The sequence below is a fragment of the Nerophis lumbriciformis genome, linkage group LG10 (assembly GCF_033978685.3).
Source record: "Nerophis lumbriciformis linkage group LG10, RoL_Nlum_v2.1, whole genome shotgun sequence".
Taxonomy (NCBI): domain Eukaryota; kingdom Metazoa; phylum Chordata; class Actinopteri; order Syngnathiformes; family Syngnathidae; genus Nerophis; species Nerophis lumbriciformis.
The window spans coordinates 52,168,364-52,185,920 of NC_084557.2; the positions used below are offsets into that span (position 1 = coordinate 52,168,364).

General features: G+C 43.4%; 1 protein-coding gene across 4 annotated transcripts in view; it reads left to right on the plus strand.

The window, feature by feature from the left end:
• LOC133612219 (NT-3 growth factor receptor-like) overlaps positions 1–13,206 on the plus strand; it is a 127,957-nt gene extending 114,751 nt beyond the window's left edge. For all 4 annotated transcript variants that reach the window (XM_061969439.1, XM_061969438.1, XM_061969437.1 and 1 more), the window contains 2 exons: positions 1,090–1,248; positions 10,499–13,206. In XM_061969439.1, the coding sequence (XP_061825423.1) occupies positions 1,090–1,248; positions 10,499–10,684 (345 nt within the window). In that variant the 3' untranslated portion in view covers positions 10,685–13,206. The remainder of the gene's footprint in view (positions 1–1,089; positions 1,249–10,498) is intronic.
• The last annotated feature ends 4,351 nt before the right edge of the window (positions 13,207–17,557 follow it).

The following is a 17,557-nucleotide window of genomic DNA, read 5'->3' on the forward strand; positions in this document are numbered from 1 at the left end:
GACTCCGCCAAGGCTGCCCTTTGTCACCCATTCTGTTCATAACTTTTATGGACAGAATTTCTAGGCGCAGTCAAGGCGTTGAGGGGATCTGGTTTGGTGGCTGCAGGATTAGGTCTTTGCTTTTTGCAGATGATGTGGTCCTGATGGCTTCATCTGGCCAGGATCTTCAGCTCTCACTGGATCGGTTCGCAGCCGAGTGTGAAGCGACTGGGATGAGAATCAGCACCTCCAAGTCCGAGTCCATGGTTCTCGCCCGGAAAAGGGTGGAGTGCCATCTCCGGGTTGGGGAGGAGATCTTGCCCCAAGTGGAGGAGTTCAAGTACCTCGGAGTCGTGTTCACGAGTGGGGGAAGAGTGGATCGTGAGATCGACAGGCGGATCGGTGCGGCGTCTTCAGTAATGCGGACGCTGTATCGATCCGTTGTGGTGAATAAGGAGCTGAGCCGGAAGGCAAAGCTCTCAATTTACCGGTCGATTTACGTTCCCATCCTCACCTATGGTCATGAGGTTTGGGTTATGACCGAAAGGACAAGATCACGGGTACAAGCGGCCGAAATGAGTTTCCTCCGCCGGGTGGCGGGGCTCTCCCTTAGAGATAGGGTGAGAAGCTCTGTCATCCGGGAGGAGCTCAAAGTAAAGCCGCTGCTCCTCCACATCGAGAGGAGCCAGATGAGGTGGTTCGGGCATCTGGTCAGGATGCCACCCGAACGCCTCCCTAGGGAGGTGTTTAGGGCACGTCCCACCGGTAGGAGGCCGCGGGGAAGACCCAGGACACGTTGGGAAGACTTTGTCTCCCGGCTGGCCTGGGAACGCCTCGGGGTCCCACAGGAAGAGCTGGACGAAGTGGCTGGGGAGAGGGAAGTCTGGGCTTCCCTGCTTAAGCTGCTGCCCCCGCGACCCGACCTCGGATAAGCGGAAGAAGATGGATGGATGGATGGAATTTGAAAAAAAATCTGGCAGGCTGGATTTATAGTTTAACGAGCCGCAAACGGCCCATGGGCTGTATTTTGTCCAGGTGGACAGTAAAGGTTCTTACTGTCAACGAGCAACATCACACAATTTACAAAGCGCATGCATGTTTTGTGCACAGGTGGGAGGTCACACCATGCTGCCCATTCGATGGATGCCCCCAGAGAGTATCATGTACAGGAAGTTCACCACTGAGAGTGACGTGTGGAGCTTTGGCGTTATTCTGTGGGAAATATTCACTCATGGCAAACAACCGTGGTTCCAGCTGGCCAACAATGAGGTACATTTGCACTTACATGAACATGTGTTCAGATTTTAAATAGATCTGTCAAATGATTGCCTTTTTTCAGCACATTATTCCCACTTCCTCAACGCTCGCCTGCCCGCTTTCTGCAAACGGTTTCATCAGAAACGCACACACGTATTATTACACCACGTCTAATGTACCCCCTCATTTTTCATGTGTTATTACACCACGTCTAATGTGACCCCTCATTTTTCATGTGTTATTACACCACGTCTAATGTGCCCCCTCATTTTTCATGTGTTATTACACCACGTCTAATGTGACCCCCTCATTTTTCATGTATTATTACACCACGTCTAATGTGCACCCTCATTTTTCATGTGTTATTACACCACGTCTAATGTGCCCCCTCATTTTTCATGTGTTATTACACCACGTCTAATGTGACCCCCTCATTTTTCATGTGTTATTACACCACGTCTAATGTGCCCCCTCATTTTTCATGTGTTATTACACCACGTCTAATGTGACCCCCTCATTTTTCATGTATTATTACACCACGTCTAATGTGACCCCCTCATTTTTCATGTGTTATTACACCACGTCTAATGTGCCCCCTCATTTTTCATGTATTACACCACGTCTAATGTGCCCCCTCATTTTTCATGTATTATTACACCACGTCTAATGTGCACCCTCATTTTTCATGTATTATTACACCACGTCTAATGTGCACCCTCATTTTTCATGTGTTATTACACCACGTCTAATGTGACCCCTCATTTTTCATGTGTTATTACACCACGTCTAATGTGACCCCTCATTTTTCATGTGTTATTACACCACGTCTAATGTGACCCCTCATTTTTCATGTGTTATTACACCACGTCCAATGTGCCCCCTCATTTTTCATATATTATTACACCACATCTAATGTGACCCCTCATTTTTCATGTGTTATTACACCACGTCTAATGTGACCCCTCATTTTTCATGTATTATTACACCACGTCTAATATGACCCCTCATTTTTCATGTGTTATTACACCACGTCTAATGTGACCCCTCATTTTTCATGTGTTATTACACCACGTCTAATGTGACCCCTCATTTTTCATGTGTTATTACACCACGTCTAATGTGACCCCTCATTTTTCATGTGTTATTACACCACGTCTAATGTGACCCCTCATTTTTCATGTGTTATTACACCACGTCTAATGTGCACCCTCATTTTTCATGTGTTATTACACCACGTCTAATGTGACCCCTCATTTTTCATGTATTATTACACCACGTCTAATGTGACCCCCTCATTTTTCATGTATTATTACACCACGTCTAATGTGACCCCTCATTTTTCATGTGTTATTACACCACGTCTAATGTGACCCCTCATTTTTCATGTGTTATTACACCACGTCTAATGTGACCCCTCATTTTTCATGTATTATTACACCACGTCTAATGTGACCCCTCATTTTTCATGTGTTATTACACCACGTCTAATGTGACCCCTCATTTTTCATGTGTTATTACACCACGTCTAATGTGCCCCCTCATTTTTCATGTATTATTACACCACGTCTAATGTGACCCCCTCATTTTTCATGTGTTATTACACCACGTCTAATGTGACCCCCTCATTTTTCATGTATTATTACACCACGTCTAATGTGACCCCTCATTTTTCATGTGTTATTACACCACGTCTAATGTGACCCCCTCATTTTTCATGTGTTATTACACCACGTCTAATGTGACCCCTCATTTTTCATGTGTTATTACACCACGTCTAATGTGCCCCCTCATTTTTCATGTGTTATTACACCACGTCTAATGTGCCCCCTCATTTTTCATGTGTTATTACACCACGTCTAATGTGACCCCCTCATTTTTCATGTGTTATTACACCACGTCTAATGTGACCCCTCATTTTTCATGTGTTATTACACCACGTCTAATGTGACCCCTCATTTTTCATGTGTTATTACACCACGTCTAATGTGACCCCTCATTTTTCATGTGTTATTACACCACGTCTAATGTGACCCCTCATTTTTCATGTGTTATTACACCACGTCTAATGTGACCCCTCATTTTTCATGTGTTATTACACCACGTCTAATGTGACCCCTCATTTTTCATGTATTATTACACCACGTCTAATGTGACCCCTCATTTTTCATGTATTATTACACCACGTCTAATGTGACCCCCTCATTTTTCATGTGTTATTACACCACGTCTAATGTGACCCCTCATTTTTCATGTGTTATTACACCACGTCTAATGTGACCCCTCATTTTTCATGTGTTATTACACCACGTCTAATGTGACCCCTCATTTTTCATGTATTATTACACCACGTCTAATGTGCCCCCTCATTTTTCATGTATTATTACACCACGTCTAATGTGACCCCTCATTTTTCATGTGTTATTACACCACGTCTAATGTGACCCCTCATTTTTCATGTATTATTACACCACGTCTAATGTGACCCCTCATTTTTCATGTGTTATTACACCACGTCTAATGTGCACCCTCATTTTTCATGTATTATTACACCACGTCTAATGTGCCCCCTCATTTTTCATGTGTTATTACACCACGTCTAATGTGCCCCCTCATTTTTCATGTATTATTACACAGCGTCTGATGCACCCCCTCATTTTTCATGTGTTATTACACCACGTCTAATGTGCCCCCTCATTTTTCATGTGTTATTACACCACGTCTAATGTGCCCCCTCATTTTTCATGTATTATTACACAACGTCTGATGCACCCCCTCATTTTTCATGTGTTATTACACCACGTCTAATGTGCCCCCTCATTTTTCATGTGTTATTACATCACATCCAATGTGCCCCCTCATTTTTCATGTATTATTACACCACGTCTAATGTGACCCCTCATTTTTCATGTGTTATTACACCACGTCTAATGTGACCCCTCATTTTTCATGTGTTATTACACCACGTCTAATGTGACCCCTCATTTTTCGTGTGTTATTACACCACGTCTAATATGACCCCTCATTTTTCATGTATTATTACACCACGTCTATTGTGACCCCTCATTTTTCATGTGTTATTACACCACGTCTAATGTGACCCCTCATTTTTCATGTATTATTACACCACGTCTAATGTGACCCCCTCATTTTTCATGTGTTATTACACCACGTCTAATGTGACCCCCTCATTTTTCATGTATTATTACACCACGTCTAATGTGACCCCTCATTTTTCATGTGTTATTACACCACGTCTAATGTGACCCCTCATTTTTCATATATTATTACACCACGTCTAATGTGACCCCTCATTTTTCATGTGTTATTACACCACGTCTAATGTGACCCCTCATTTTTCATGTGTTATTACACCACGTCTAATGTGACCCCCTCATTTTTCATGTGTTATTACACCACGTCTAATGTGACCCCTCATTTTTCATGTGTTATTACACCACGTCTAATGTGACCCCTCATTTTTCATGTGTTATTACACCACGTCTAATGTGCCCCCTCATTTTCATGTATTATTACACCACGTCCAATGTGACCCCTCATTTTTCATGTGTTATTACACCACGTCTAATGTGACCCCTCATTTTTCATGTGTTATTACACCACGTCTAATGTGACCCCTCATTTTTCATGTATTATTACACCACGTCTAATGTGACCCCTCATTTTTCATGTGTTATTACACCACGTCTAATGTGACCCCTCATTTTTCATGTGTTATTACACCACGTCTAATGTGACCCCTCATTTTTCATGTGTTATTACACCACGTCTAATGTGACCCCTCATTTTTCATGTGTTATTACACCACGTCTAATGTGCCCCCTCATTTTTCATGTGTTATTACACCACGTCTAATGTGCCCCCTCATTTTTCATGTGTTATTACACCACGTCTAATGTGACCCCTCATTTTTCATGTGTTATTACACCACGTCTAATGTGACCCCTCATTTTTCATGTGTTATTACACCACGTCTAATGTGACCCCTCATTTTTCATGTATTATTACACCACGTCTAATGTGACCCCCTCATTTTTCATGTGTTATTACACCACGTCTAATGTGACCCCTCATTTTTCATGTGTTATTACACCACGTCTAATGTGACCCCTCATTTTTCATGTGTTATTACACCACGTCTAATGTGACCCCTCATTTTTCATGTGTTATTACACCACGTCTAATGTGACCCCTCATTTTTCATGTGTTATTACACCACGTCCAATGTGACCCCTCATTTTTCATGTGTTATTACACCACGTCCAATGTGCCCCCTCATTTTTCATGTGCTTCAGAAAACGCACAAACTCCCTCAACATTCCTAACAACATGTGAGCAAAGTCAGAAATGCACAATGTGGCATCACACCTGTCTCAAAACTTACATAATAATACAAAATAAATGCTTTATCATTAATATTACCAGAATAATGACATCAAAAGTCATTTCAATTAGATTATTTTCAACTATAAATGATATTTCTATACATTTCCATAGTTTTAAGCTATTTACTTATTTTTAGTCATTGACTTGACATCATCAATTTGTCTATTCCAGTTTAAAAATGTTAAAATTGAGAAAATAACTGTTCAAATAAGATATTTTGATTTTACCCACACATACAATCTTATTCAAATATTTCACAACATCTAGAGAATGCTTAATTTAAGAATTGCAAGTTGAATAATGGTTGTTTTCAGAATAAAATAATTGTTTCTACCTTTAAAGTCCTGCTAATTTGTAGATATACAAATCTTAATTCAGAATGTCTTATCAAGTCATATTAACAAGCTGCATGGACGGATAATTTTACAAGTTTTCAGTATTTTTTTCCTAAAATCTAATCTTTTTATCATATATTTTGTCAGCTATTTTGTGCAGTGTACAATAACAATAACAAATCTCATTTTTGTTGAGCTGCATGGTGTATGTCTGGGTTGGGGTTGAGACATGTACCTCTTCAGGGATCACATTTAGTTCCCCTTAAAGGACTCCTTTTATCCAAAATGAACCTTTTCTTACCTATTTGGTACCTAATTTGGTGTGTTTAGGATCCCCATAAATCCAGAAAATGTGAAATCAAACCATGGAGGAAATATTCATGAAACAATTTTGCCTACTTCCAAACTTGCTCCAAATGAGCTGTTTGGAATTTGTAAATACATCACTAAAGTGGTAATATGGAGATATCCGCAGACGTAACAAAGGCAAAATTGCCTTCGTTACGTCTGCAGATTTCTCCATATACAGGTAAAAGCCAGTAAATTAGAATATTTTGAAAAACTTGATTTATTTCAGTAATTGCATTCAAAAGGTGTAACTTGTACATTATATTTATTCATTGCACACAGACTGATGCATTCAAATGTTTATTTCATTTAATTTTGATGATTTGAAGTGGCAACAAATGAAAATCCAAAATTCCGTGTGTCACAAAATTAGAATATTACTTAAGGCTAATACAAAAAAGGGATTTTTAGAAATGTTGGCCAACTGAAAAGTATGAAAATGAAAAATATGAGCATGTACAATACTCAATACTTGGTTGGAGCTCATTTTGCCTCAATTACTGCGTTAATGCGGCGTGGCATGGAGTCGATGAGTTTCTGGCACTGCTCAGGTGTTATGAGAGCCCAGGTTGCTCTGATAGTGGCCTTCAACTCTTCTGTGTTTTTGGGTCTGGCATTCTGCATCTTCCTTTTCACAATACCCCACAGATTTTCTATGGGGCTAAAGTCAGGGGAGTTGGCGGGCCAATTTAGAACAGAAATACCATGGTCCGTAAACCAGGCACGGGTAGATTTTGCGCTGTGTGCAGGCGCCAAGTCCTGTTGGAACTTGAAATCTCCATCTCCATAGAGCAGGTCAGCAGCAGGAAGCATGAAGTGCTCTAATACTTGCTGGTAGACGGCTGCGTTGACCCTGGATCTCAGGAAACAGAGTGGACCGACACCAGCAGATGACATGGCACCCCAAACCATCACTGATGGTTTGGGTTGGTTTGGTTTGCATTTCCTTTGGAAATCGAGGTCCCAGAGTCTGGAGGAAGACAGGAGAGGCACAGGATCCACGTTGCCTGAAGTCTAGTGTAAAGTTTCCACCATCAGTGATGGTTTGGGGTGCCATGTCATCTGCTGGTGTCGGTCCACTCTGTTTCCTGAGATCCAGGGTCAACGCAGCCGTCTACCAGCAAGTTTTAGAGCACTTCATGCTTCCTGCTGCTGACCTGCTCTATGGAGATGGAGATTTCAAGTTCCAACAGGACTTGGCGCCTGCACACAGCGCAAAATCTACCCGTGCCTGGTTTACGGACCATGGTATTTCTGTTCTAAATTGGCCCGCCAACTCCCCTGACCTTAGCCCCATAGAAAATCTGTGGGGTATTGTGAAAAGGAAGATGCAGAATGCCAGACCCAAAAACGCAGAAGAGTTGAAGGCCACTATCAGAGCAACCTGGGCTCTCATAACACCTGAGCAGTGCCAGAAACTCATCGACTCCATGCCACGCCGCATTAACGCAGTAATTGAGGCAAAAGGAGCTCCAACCAAGTATTGAGTATTGTACATGCTCATATTTTTCATTTTCATACTTTTCAGTTGGCCAACATTTCTAAAAATGCCTTTTTTGTATTAGCCTTAAGTAATATTCTAATTTTGTGACACACGGAATTTTGGATTTTCATTTGTTGCCACTTCAAATCATCAAAATTAAATGAAATAAACATTTGAATGCATCAGTCTGTGTGCAATGAATAAATATAATGTACAAGTTACACCTTTTGAATGCAATTACTGAAATAAATCAAGTTTTTCAAAATATTCTAATTTACTGGCTTTTACCTGTATAGTAGAGGTTGACCCAAAGAGGCAAGCATGAGTCTGTCATTTTTATTCAGTTGTAGTCAATATGTTGCTTATTTTTGTCTATCCTTTACCGAGTGGTAGTGCCAGCATTATTTAATGGCTAAATATGTCAGAATGTGCTACCTCTATATTATATACCGTATTTTACGAACCATAGGGCGCACTGCCGATGAATGATCTATTTTTGATCTTTTTTCATGTATAAGGCGCACCGGATTATAGGGTGCATTAAAGGAGTCATATTATTATTATTATTATTTTTCTAAATGTAAAAGACTTCCTTGTGGTCTACATAACATGTAATGCTGGTTCTTTGCTCAAAATGTTGCATAGATGATGTTTTACACATCATCTTCAACTCACTTTCTGACAGTCTCTTCAGGATGCACCGTTTTGTGGGCGGTCTTATTTATGTGCCTCACCTTCGAAAGCATCTTCTCCCCGTCATCTTTGTTGTAGCGGTGTAGCGTGCAAGGACGGGAGTGGAAGAAGTGTCAAAAGATGGCGCTAACTGTTTTAATGGCATTCACACTTTACTTCAATCAATAACAGAGCAGCATCTCCTCATCCGCCGGAAATGTGTACCGTGAAAAACCGTCCGACCGGAACTCTCTAATAACTAAAGTTCCTTGGGTGAATAATATAAAATCACTACACCGGTATGTTTTAGTGCTTTCATGGGGAGTTTACTGACAGATATAAGTAAGAACTTTACACTACTTTATATTAGAAATGGCAACAGTGGAGGATGAATGTCACATAACAAGAAGATAGAGAAAAAGAAGAAGCTTATCGACTACAGCGTTGGCATGGACTACAAAGGCGGAGGCACGCAATTTTTCAGGATGATTTATGCAGATCCCAAATACAGATCAATAGGTACCAGAATGTCAGAAAAGTTGCTTTTGCATAATGTTGCGAAACAAAACACCAGATAATATATCTTACCTTATACACACACTATAATAATATTCCTATGTTGAAGCACAGTACAATCCATCAAGCGGTGTGGCTTCATAGCTTACCAAAGTCCTACTAAAACATTTTGATAGACTTTTGAGCGCCATCTGTAAAGTTTTATATTTTCAATGGAACATATAAAATGTTGGTGCTGTTTACTTGAGTCATATTGCAGTCTACACATATCTCTTATGTGTGACTGCCATCTACTGGTCACACTTATCATTTCACCATGTACCAAATAAAATAGCTTCGAGGTCGGTAAGCAAAACCAGAATTATTCTGTACATTAGGCGCACCGGGTTATAAGGCGCACTGTCAAGTTTTGAGAAAAAAGAAAAGTGCGCTGTGAGTGTCTCTGTGTGTGGGGGGTTCTCCTGGTGCCGACAGATCTCTCGGTAGCCCGGCAGACAGGGTTGAGCACGTCTTTTATTGTCATATGTCATATGGGGACGGCGTGGCGCAGTGGAAGAATGGCCGTGCGCGACCCGAGGGTCCCTGGTTCAATCCCCACCTAGACCAACCTCGTCATGTCCGTTGTGTCCTGAGCAAGACACTTCACCCTTGCTCCTGATGGGTGCTGGTTAGCGCCTTGCATGGCAGCTCCCTCCATCAGGTGTGAATGTGTGTGTGAATGGGTAAATGTGGAAGTAGTGTCAAAGCGCTTTGAGTACCTTGAAGGTAGAAAAGCGCTATACAAGTACAACCCATTTATCATTTAATTTATATACAGGTCAGAATTGCTTTCCAGCAGTCTCTGTCTCATCCGTGTGTGTGTCTCTCTCTCTGGCTTCAACTCCAACAATGTGTCTTGTCCCGGCTGCTGCTAATAAGGGGTCAGGTGATTAGATAATCAGCCCCAGCTGGGCAATCTACTCACCTGCCGCTGGCTTTGAGGCCGGGCCATACACACCCCATTCCTGCAGGTGGCGCGCCTTATAGTCCGAAAAATACGGTAAATTTTTCAGTAGGAGTGTTATTTGTTATTTTGAAGGTATCATTTTTGGACACAGTAGCATACATCGATAGATGCCACTATTGCATTATGCAACTGGTAGCTTTTCTTCGATAAGAAGCTGATTTCGACAGAAGACTGGCAGTAATCAGTTTTGCTCAATAGAAGGATTGTTGATGCAAACCTTTTTTCCACCTTAAAACGTCTTGACAGACATTAGAGGGAGCTGTCTCCATGTCTAATTGAGGCACCTTTGTTTTGAAAAGCCATTCCACAGTTTGCAACCAGCTCGCTTGTGAACTTGTGAAATCATTCCAGCAAACAGTATACCACAGACTTGTGTGGAAATCTCCGTAGGTTGGATTGGAACAGTTCCAATCTATGATTTACGCTTATATCGGAATGCGGATCAGCACCATCCCTACGTATACATTTCATCTGAACATTGTGTCCTCTTCTTTTTAGGTGATTGAATGCATAACTCAAGGCAAGGTTCTGGAGCATCCAAAGCTCTGTCCCAAAGAAGTCTATGACGTGATGCTTGGCTGCTGGCAGAGAGAACCACAACAGCGTCTTCACATGAAGGACATTCAGAAGACTCTGTTATTGCTAATGAAGGCCACGCCCGTTTATCTGGACATACTTGGTTAGAAACAGAAGCACATGAAGAGGAATGAGAGTACAAGTGTACTGTGTATTGTGACAACACACTTTAGACAAAGAACTGGTTGGTTTTCATGATATCACACATTGTGTACTAACACTTTTAATTGGAGTTCAGTTTGCTAGGAAAAGATGTTTAGCTGCCATCTCATACTCAAACTTTTCTTTTGATAAGTTCGTAATAATAATGGATTGGACGCTTTTGTTTTTACTCCCATCTTTCAGGAGTGAATCTCAGAGATCTTAACTTTGTGTGGTCACAAATTGGAGCAGTACAGTCACATGAACAAAGCGACTGTGAAGGGGCTCCAACTTACACAGGCTTTATGGTTACTGGTTAAGACTGAAGGGGCTCCAACTTACACAGGCTTTATGGTTACTGGTTAAGACTGTGAAGGGGCTCCAACTTACACAGGCTTTATGGTTACTGGTTAAGACTGTGAAGGGGCTCCAACTTACACAGGCTTTATGGTTACTGGTTAAGACTGTGAAGGCGCTCCAACTTACACAGGCTTTATGGTTACTGGTTAAGACTGAAGGGGCTCCAACTTACACAGGCTTTATGGTTACTGGTTAAGACTGAAGGGGCTCCTACTTACACAGGCTTTATGGTTACTGGGCAAGACTGTGAAGGGGATCCAATTTACACAGGCTTTATGGTTACTGGTTAAGACTGTGAATGGGCTCCAACTTACAAAGGCTTTATGGTTACTGGTTAAGACTGAAGGGGCTCCAACTTACACAGGCTTTATGGTTACTGGTTAAGACTGTGAAGGCGCTCCAACTTACACAGGCTTTATGGTTACTGGTTAAGACTGTGAATGGGCTCCAACTTACACAGGCTTTATGGTTACTGGTTAAGACTGTGAAGGGGCTCCAACTTACACAGGCTTTATGGTTACTGGTTAAGACTGTGAAGGGGCTCCAACTTACACAGGCTTTATGGTTACTGGTTAATACTGTGATGGGGCTCCAACTTACACAGGCTTTATGGTTACTGGTTAAGACTGAAGGGGCTCCTACTTACACAGGCTTTATGGTTACTGGTTAAGACTGAAGGGGCTCCAATTTACACAGGCTTTATGGTTACTGGTTAAGACTGTGATGGGGCTCCAACTTATACAGGCTTTATGGTTACTGGTTAAGACTGTGAAGGGGCTCCAACTTACACAGGCTTTATGGTTACTGGGCAAGCCAATATTACAGGAGGAGAACAAGATGATTCAGTCCATGACCAGCTTTCTGCAATCAAAGTGGGTGGGTGTCTAACAAGCTGCTTGGCTGAAACGACATCACACCGGTCAGATCATGAAGTTACATTAAAAATGAAGGTGGTATTGCTGAGGCAGAGAAGCAAGGAACAAACCTTTTACAAACACACAATGCTGGCATAGCCAAGAAAGCAACGTAAAGAAGCAGGAAAGAAGAAATGATTATTAATTATTTAATCGTGGAACCCAAAGTACTTGTTGTCAAAGATATCAATAAACTGAACAAATATTGAAGATGACATCATCTCGACTACAAAGAACTGAAAGACAAAGACTTGATGCAGCTTGAAGTCCACTCTAGTCCGACTCATTCACAATGTTTACTTCAGTGTTTGTTTGAAATGTCTTTGTTTTTCTTATCTTTATTCAGTTATTCATTTTCTATCATTCTTTACAATGTAGTTAGTTGAACAATCCACTGTACAATCTGTAAATGAGCCAGATTATAGCATAGTATCAGTATAGCATTTCCATCTTTAGTTCCTCCTGGGAGCAAGGTGACGGACGTGTCTTGTCCAAGGGCATAACGGCAGTGACTAGGAGGGCTGAAGCTGAATTCATACCAGGAACCCTCAAGTTTCTGGACGACCGTCGGAGCACACCGCCCCATTTTATTTTTCTTCTTCTATTTAATAACTTTCCTATTTTAATCAAACATACAGTGTACTGTATTTTTCATTAGGATTGTCCCGATTTAACCTTTTTCACTGCCAGTTCAATAACAATATTGGAGCTTAGAGTATTTGCAGATACCGATATTAATCCAATAGGCTATCAGCATGACTTACACACAATTGTATTATTTTGTTGTGTGAAATGTTACTGTAGAAAAGGTTTGATCAAGTCAAACAGAGAACAATGGTATGTAAGCTTATTTATTATTAACTGTCTATCATGAACTTATCCTGTGTTTCAGTTAGAGTATAGAGGTAACACCTACAGTAGTTGTTTCAATAATCAATTGTTAAGTTTAGCTCATGGCACAATAAGTTGAATGATGCGGACACGTTTGTTACTAGATGCTTTCTATGACATTTCTGCCTTGGAAACTTTGTATGTATGCAACTATAATTATTAGATACTTGTTTATATTGACAAATGTGCTGTTTTAGCAATATTGTTCATTTAAGGACACTTATTACATATGTCTGGCTTGTGTGATGTTGTGTGCTTAGCTGTTGTGTAGCTGCTATTTTCTCGTAGCCTATTGCCGACCATATTTACACAGTAAACACTAACTGGTGCACAGAATTTTAAGAATCTCACCTGTTGTCATTTGTTTTCTTCGATTACTCCGGCTTCCTCCCACCTCCAAAGACATGCACCTGGGGATAGGCCCCTCCCACCTCCAAAGACATGCACCTGGGGATAGGCTCCTCCCACCTCCAAAGACATGCACCTGGGGATAGGCTCCTCCTACCTCCAAAGACATGCACCTGGGGATAGGCCCCTCCCACCTCCAAAGACATGCACCTGGGGATAGGCCCCTCCCACCTCCAAAGACATGCACCTGGGGATAGGCCCCTCCCACCTCCAAAGTCATGCACCTGGAGATAGGCCCCTCCCACCTCCAAAGACATGCACCTGGGGATAGGCCCCTCCCACCTCCAAAGACATGCACCTGGGGATAGGCTCCTCCTACCTCCAAAGACATGCACCTGGGGATAGGCCCCTCCCACCTCCAAAGACATGCACCTGGGGATAGGCCCCTCCCACCTCCAAAGACATGCACCTGGGGATAGGCCCATCCCACCTCCAAAGACATGCACCTGGGGATAGGCTCCTCCCACCTCCAAAGACATGCACCTGGGGAAAGGCCCCTCCCACCTCCAAAGTCATGCACCTGGAGATAGGCCCCTCCCACCTCCAAAGACATGCACCTGGGGATAGGCCCCTCCCACCTCCAAAGACATGCACCTGGGGATAGGCCCCTCCCACCTCCAAAGACATGCACCTGGGGATAGGCCCATCCCACCTCCAAAGACATGCACCTGGGGATAGGCCCCTCCCACCTCCAAAGACATGCACCTGGGGATAGGCCCATCCCACCTCCAAAGACATGCACCTGGGGATAGGCCCCTCCCACCTCCAAAGACATGCACCTGGGGATAGGCCCATCCCACCTCCAAAGACATGCACCTGGGGATAGGCTCCTCCTACCTCCAAAGACATGCACCTGGGGATAGGCCCCTCCCACCTCCAAAGTCATGCACCTGGAGATAGGCCCCTCCCACCTCCAAAGACATGCACCTGGGGATAGGCCCCTCCCACCTCCAAAGACATGCACTTGGGGATAGGCCCCTCCCACCTCCAAAAACATGCACCTGGGGAAAGGCCCCTCCCACCTCCAAAGTCATGCACCTGGAGATAGGCCCCTCCCACCTCCAAAGACATGCACCTGGGGATAGGCCCCTCCCACCTCCAAAGACATGCACCTGGGGATAGGCCCCTCCCACCTCCAAAGACATGCACCTGGGGATAGGCCCCTCCCACCTCCAAAGACATGCACCTGGGGATAGGCCCCTCCCACCTCCAAAGACATGCACCTGGGGATAGGCCCATCCCACCTCCAAAGACATGCACCTGGGGATAGGCTCCTCCTACCTCCAAAGACATGCACCTGGGGATAGGCCCCTCCCACCTCCAAAGTCATGCACCTGGAGATAGGCCCCTCCCACCTCCAAAGACATGCACCTGGGGATAGGCCCCTCCCACCTCCAAAGACATGCACTTGGGGATAGGCCCCTCCCACCTCCAAAAACATGCACCTGGGGAAAGGCCCCTCCCACCTCCAAAGTCATGCACCTGGAGATAGGCCCCTCCCACCTCCAAAGACATGCACCTGGGGATAGGCCCCTCCCACCTCCAAAGACATGCACCTGGGGATAGGCCCCTCCCACCTCCAAAGACATGCACCTGGGGATAGGCCCCTCCCACCTCCAAAGACATGCACCTGGGGATAGGCCCCTCCCACCTCCAAAGACATGCACCTGGGGATAGGTTGATTGGCAACACTAAATGGTCCCTAGTGTGTGAATGTTGTCTGTCTATCTGTGTTGGCCCTGTGATGAGATGGCGACTTGTCCAGGGTGTACGCTGCCTTCCACCCGAATGCAGCTGGGTTAGGCTCCAGCACCCCCTGCGGGACAAGCGGTTGAAAAGGGATGGATGGAAACTTTTAAAATTGCACATATTGAGAGTGTTTGTCCTTCTATGTCCTGCAATTGGCATGTGACCTGTCTAGGGCGTACACCTTATGCCCAAAGTCAGCTGGGATAGGATCCAGCTTACCCGTGGCCTTAAGGAGGTTATGTCACAATTGGCTTAGCCGGAGTAGGACCCCAACGCAGAGCTAATCATAAAAAGGAATAATAAAAAAGAGCACTCAAAAAGTAATAAGAGAAAATAAGTAAAGATGCGCACAAAAGGTGTGGAAAGGTAAGAACACTACACGGGACAAAGCCACAGGAAAGGAGAAGTGTAAGTGGAGCCAAAGCAGAGGAGATGAACATGACTTGAAGGTAGGCTTGACACCCGCCCCGTAAAATACACAATCCACCAGTAATTGGGACTGAAATGTTGCATCTCATATTGAACCAATACGGTTTCTTATGTATTTTCCTATTTACAGCCCCGCCCCTCTGTCTGATCTGCACGCAGCCCCGCCCCTCTGCGCTGTCTGTCATGATGGTTGCCTAGTTACGCTGCTGACGGCACCAGGGTGCACCGCGCGTTTAAAAAAAACGCCGACAGCAGATACTCCACCGCGTCCTCAACCGCAAACATACAGGTAAAAGCCAGTAAATTAGAATATTTTGAAAAACTTGATTTATTTCAGTAATTGCATTCAAAAGGTGTAACTTGTACATTATATTTATTCATTGCACACAGACTGATGCATTCAAATGTTTATTTCATTTAATTTTGATGATTTGAAGTGGCAACAAATGAAAATCCAAAATTCCGTGTGTCACAAAATTAGAATATTACTTAAGGCTAATATAAAAAAGGGATTTTTAGAAATGTTGGCCAACTGAAAAGTATGAAAATGAAAAATATGAGCATGTACAATACTCAATACTTGGTTGGAGCTCCTTTTGCCTCAATTACTGCGTTAATGCGGCGTGGCATGGAGTCGATGAGTTTCTGGCACTGCTCAGGTGTTATGAGAGCCCAGGTTGCTCTGATAGTGGCCTTCAACTCTTCTGCGTTTTTGGGTCTGGCATTCTGCATCTTCCTTTTCACAATACCCCACAGATTTTCTATGGGGCTAAGGTCAGGGGAGTTGGCGGGCCAATTTAGAACAGAAATACCATGGTCCGTAAACCAGGCACGGGTAGATTTTGCGCTGTGTGCAGGCGCCAAGTCCTGTTGGAACTTGAAATCTCCATCTCCATAGAGCAGGTCAGCAGCAGGAAGCATGAAGTGCTCTAAAACTTGCTGGTAGACGGCTGCGTTGACCCTGGATCTCAGGAAACAGAGTGGACCGACACCAGCAGATGACATGGCACCCCAAACCATCACCCAACCATGCAAATTTTGCATTTCCTTTGGAAATCGAGGTCCCAGAGTCTGGAGGAAGACAGGAGAGGCACAGGATCCACGTTGCCTGAAGTCTAGTGTAAAGTTTCCACCATCAGTGATGGTTTGGGGTGCCATGTCATCTGCTGGTGTCGGTCCACTCTGTTTCCTGAGATCCAGGGTCAACGCAGCCGTCTACCAGCAAGTTTTAGAGCACTTCATGCTTCCTGCTGCTGACCTGCTCTATGGAGATGGAGATTTCAAGTTCCAACAGCGCAAAATCTACCCGTGCCTGGTTTACGGACCATGGTATTTCTGTTCTAAATTGGCCCGCCAACTCCCCTGACCTTAGCCCCATAGAAAATCTGTGGGGTATTGTGAAAAGGAAGATGCAGAATGCCAGACCCAAAAACGCAGAAGAGTTGAAGGCCACTATCAGAGCAACCTGGGCTCTCATAACACCTGAGCAGTGCCAGAAACTCATCGACTCCATGCCACGCCGCATTAACGCAGTAATTGAGGCAAAAGGAGCTCCAACCAAGTATTGAGTATTGTACATGCTCATATTTTTCATTTTCATACTTTTCAGTTGGCCAACATTTCTAAAAATCCCTTTTTTGTATTAGCCTTAAGTAATATTCTAATTTTGTGACACACGGAATTTTGGATTTTCATTTGTTGCCACTTCAAATCATCAAAATTAAATGAAATAAACATTTGAATGCATCAGTCTGTGTGCAATGAATAAATATAATGTACAAGTTACACCTTTTGAATGCAATTACTGAAATAAATCAAGTTTTTCAAAATATTCTAATTTACTGGCTTTTACCTGTACTTGCCAACCCTCCCGAATTTTCCGGGAGACTCCCGAAATTCAGCACCTCTCCCGAAAACCTCCTGGGACAAATATTCTCCTGAAAATCTCCCGATTTTTAGCCGGAGCTGGAGGCCACGCAACAGTGCAAAAGGGTGGCTATTTTGAAGAAACTAGAATACAAAACATGTTTTCAGTTATTTCACATTGTTTTGTAAAGTACATAACTCCACATGTGTTCATTCATAGTTT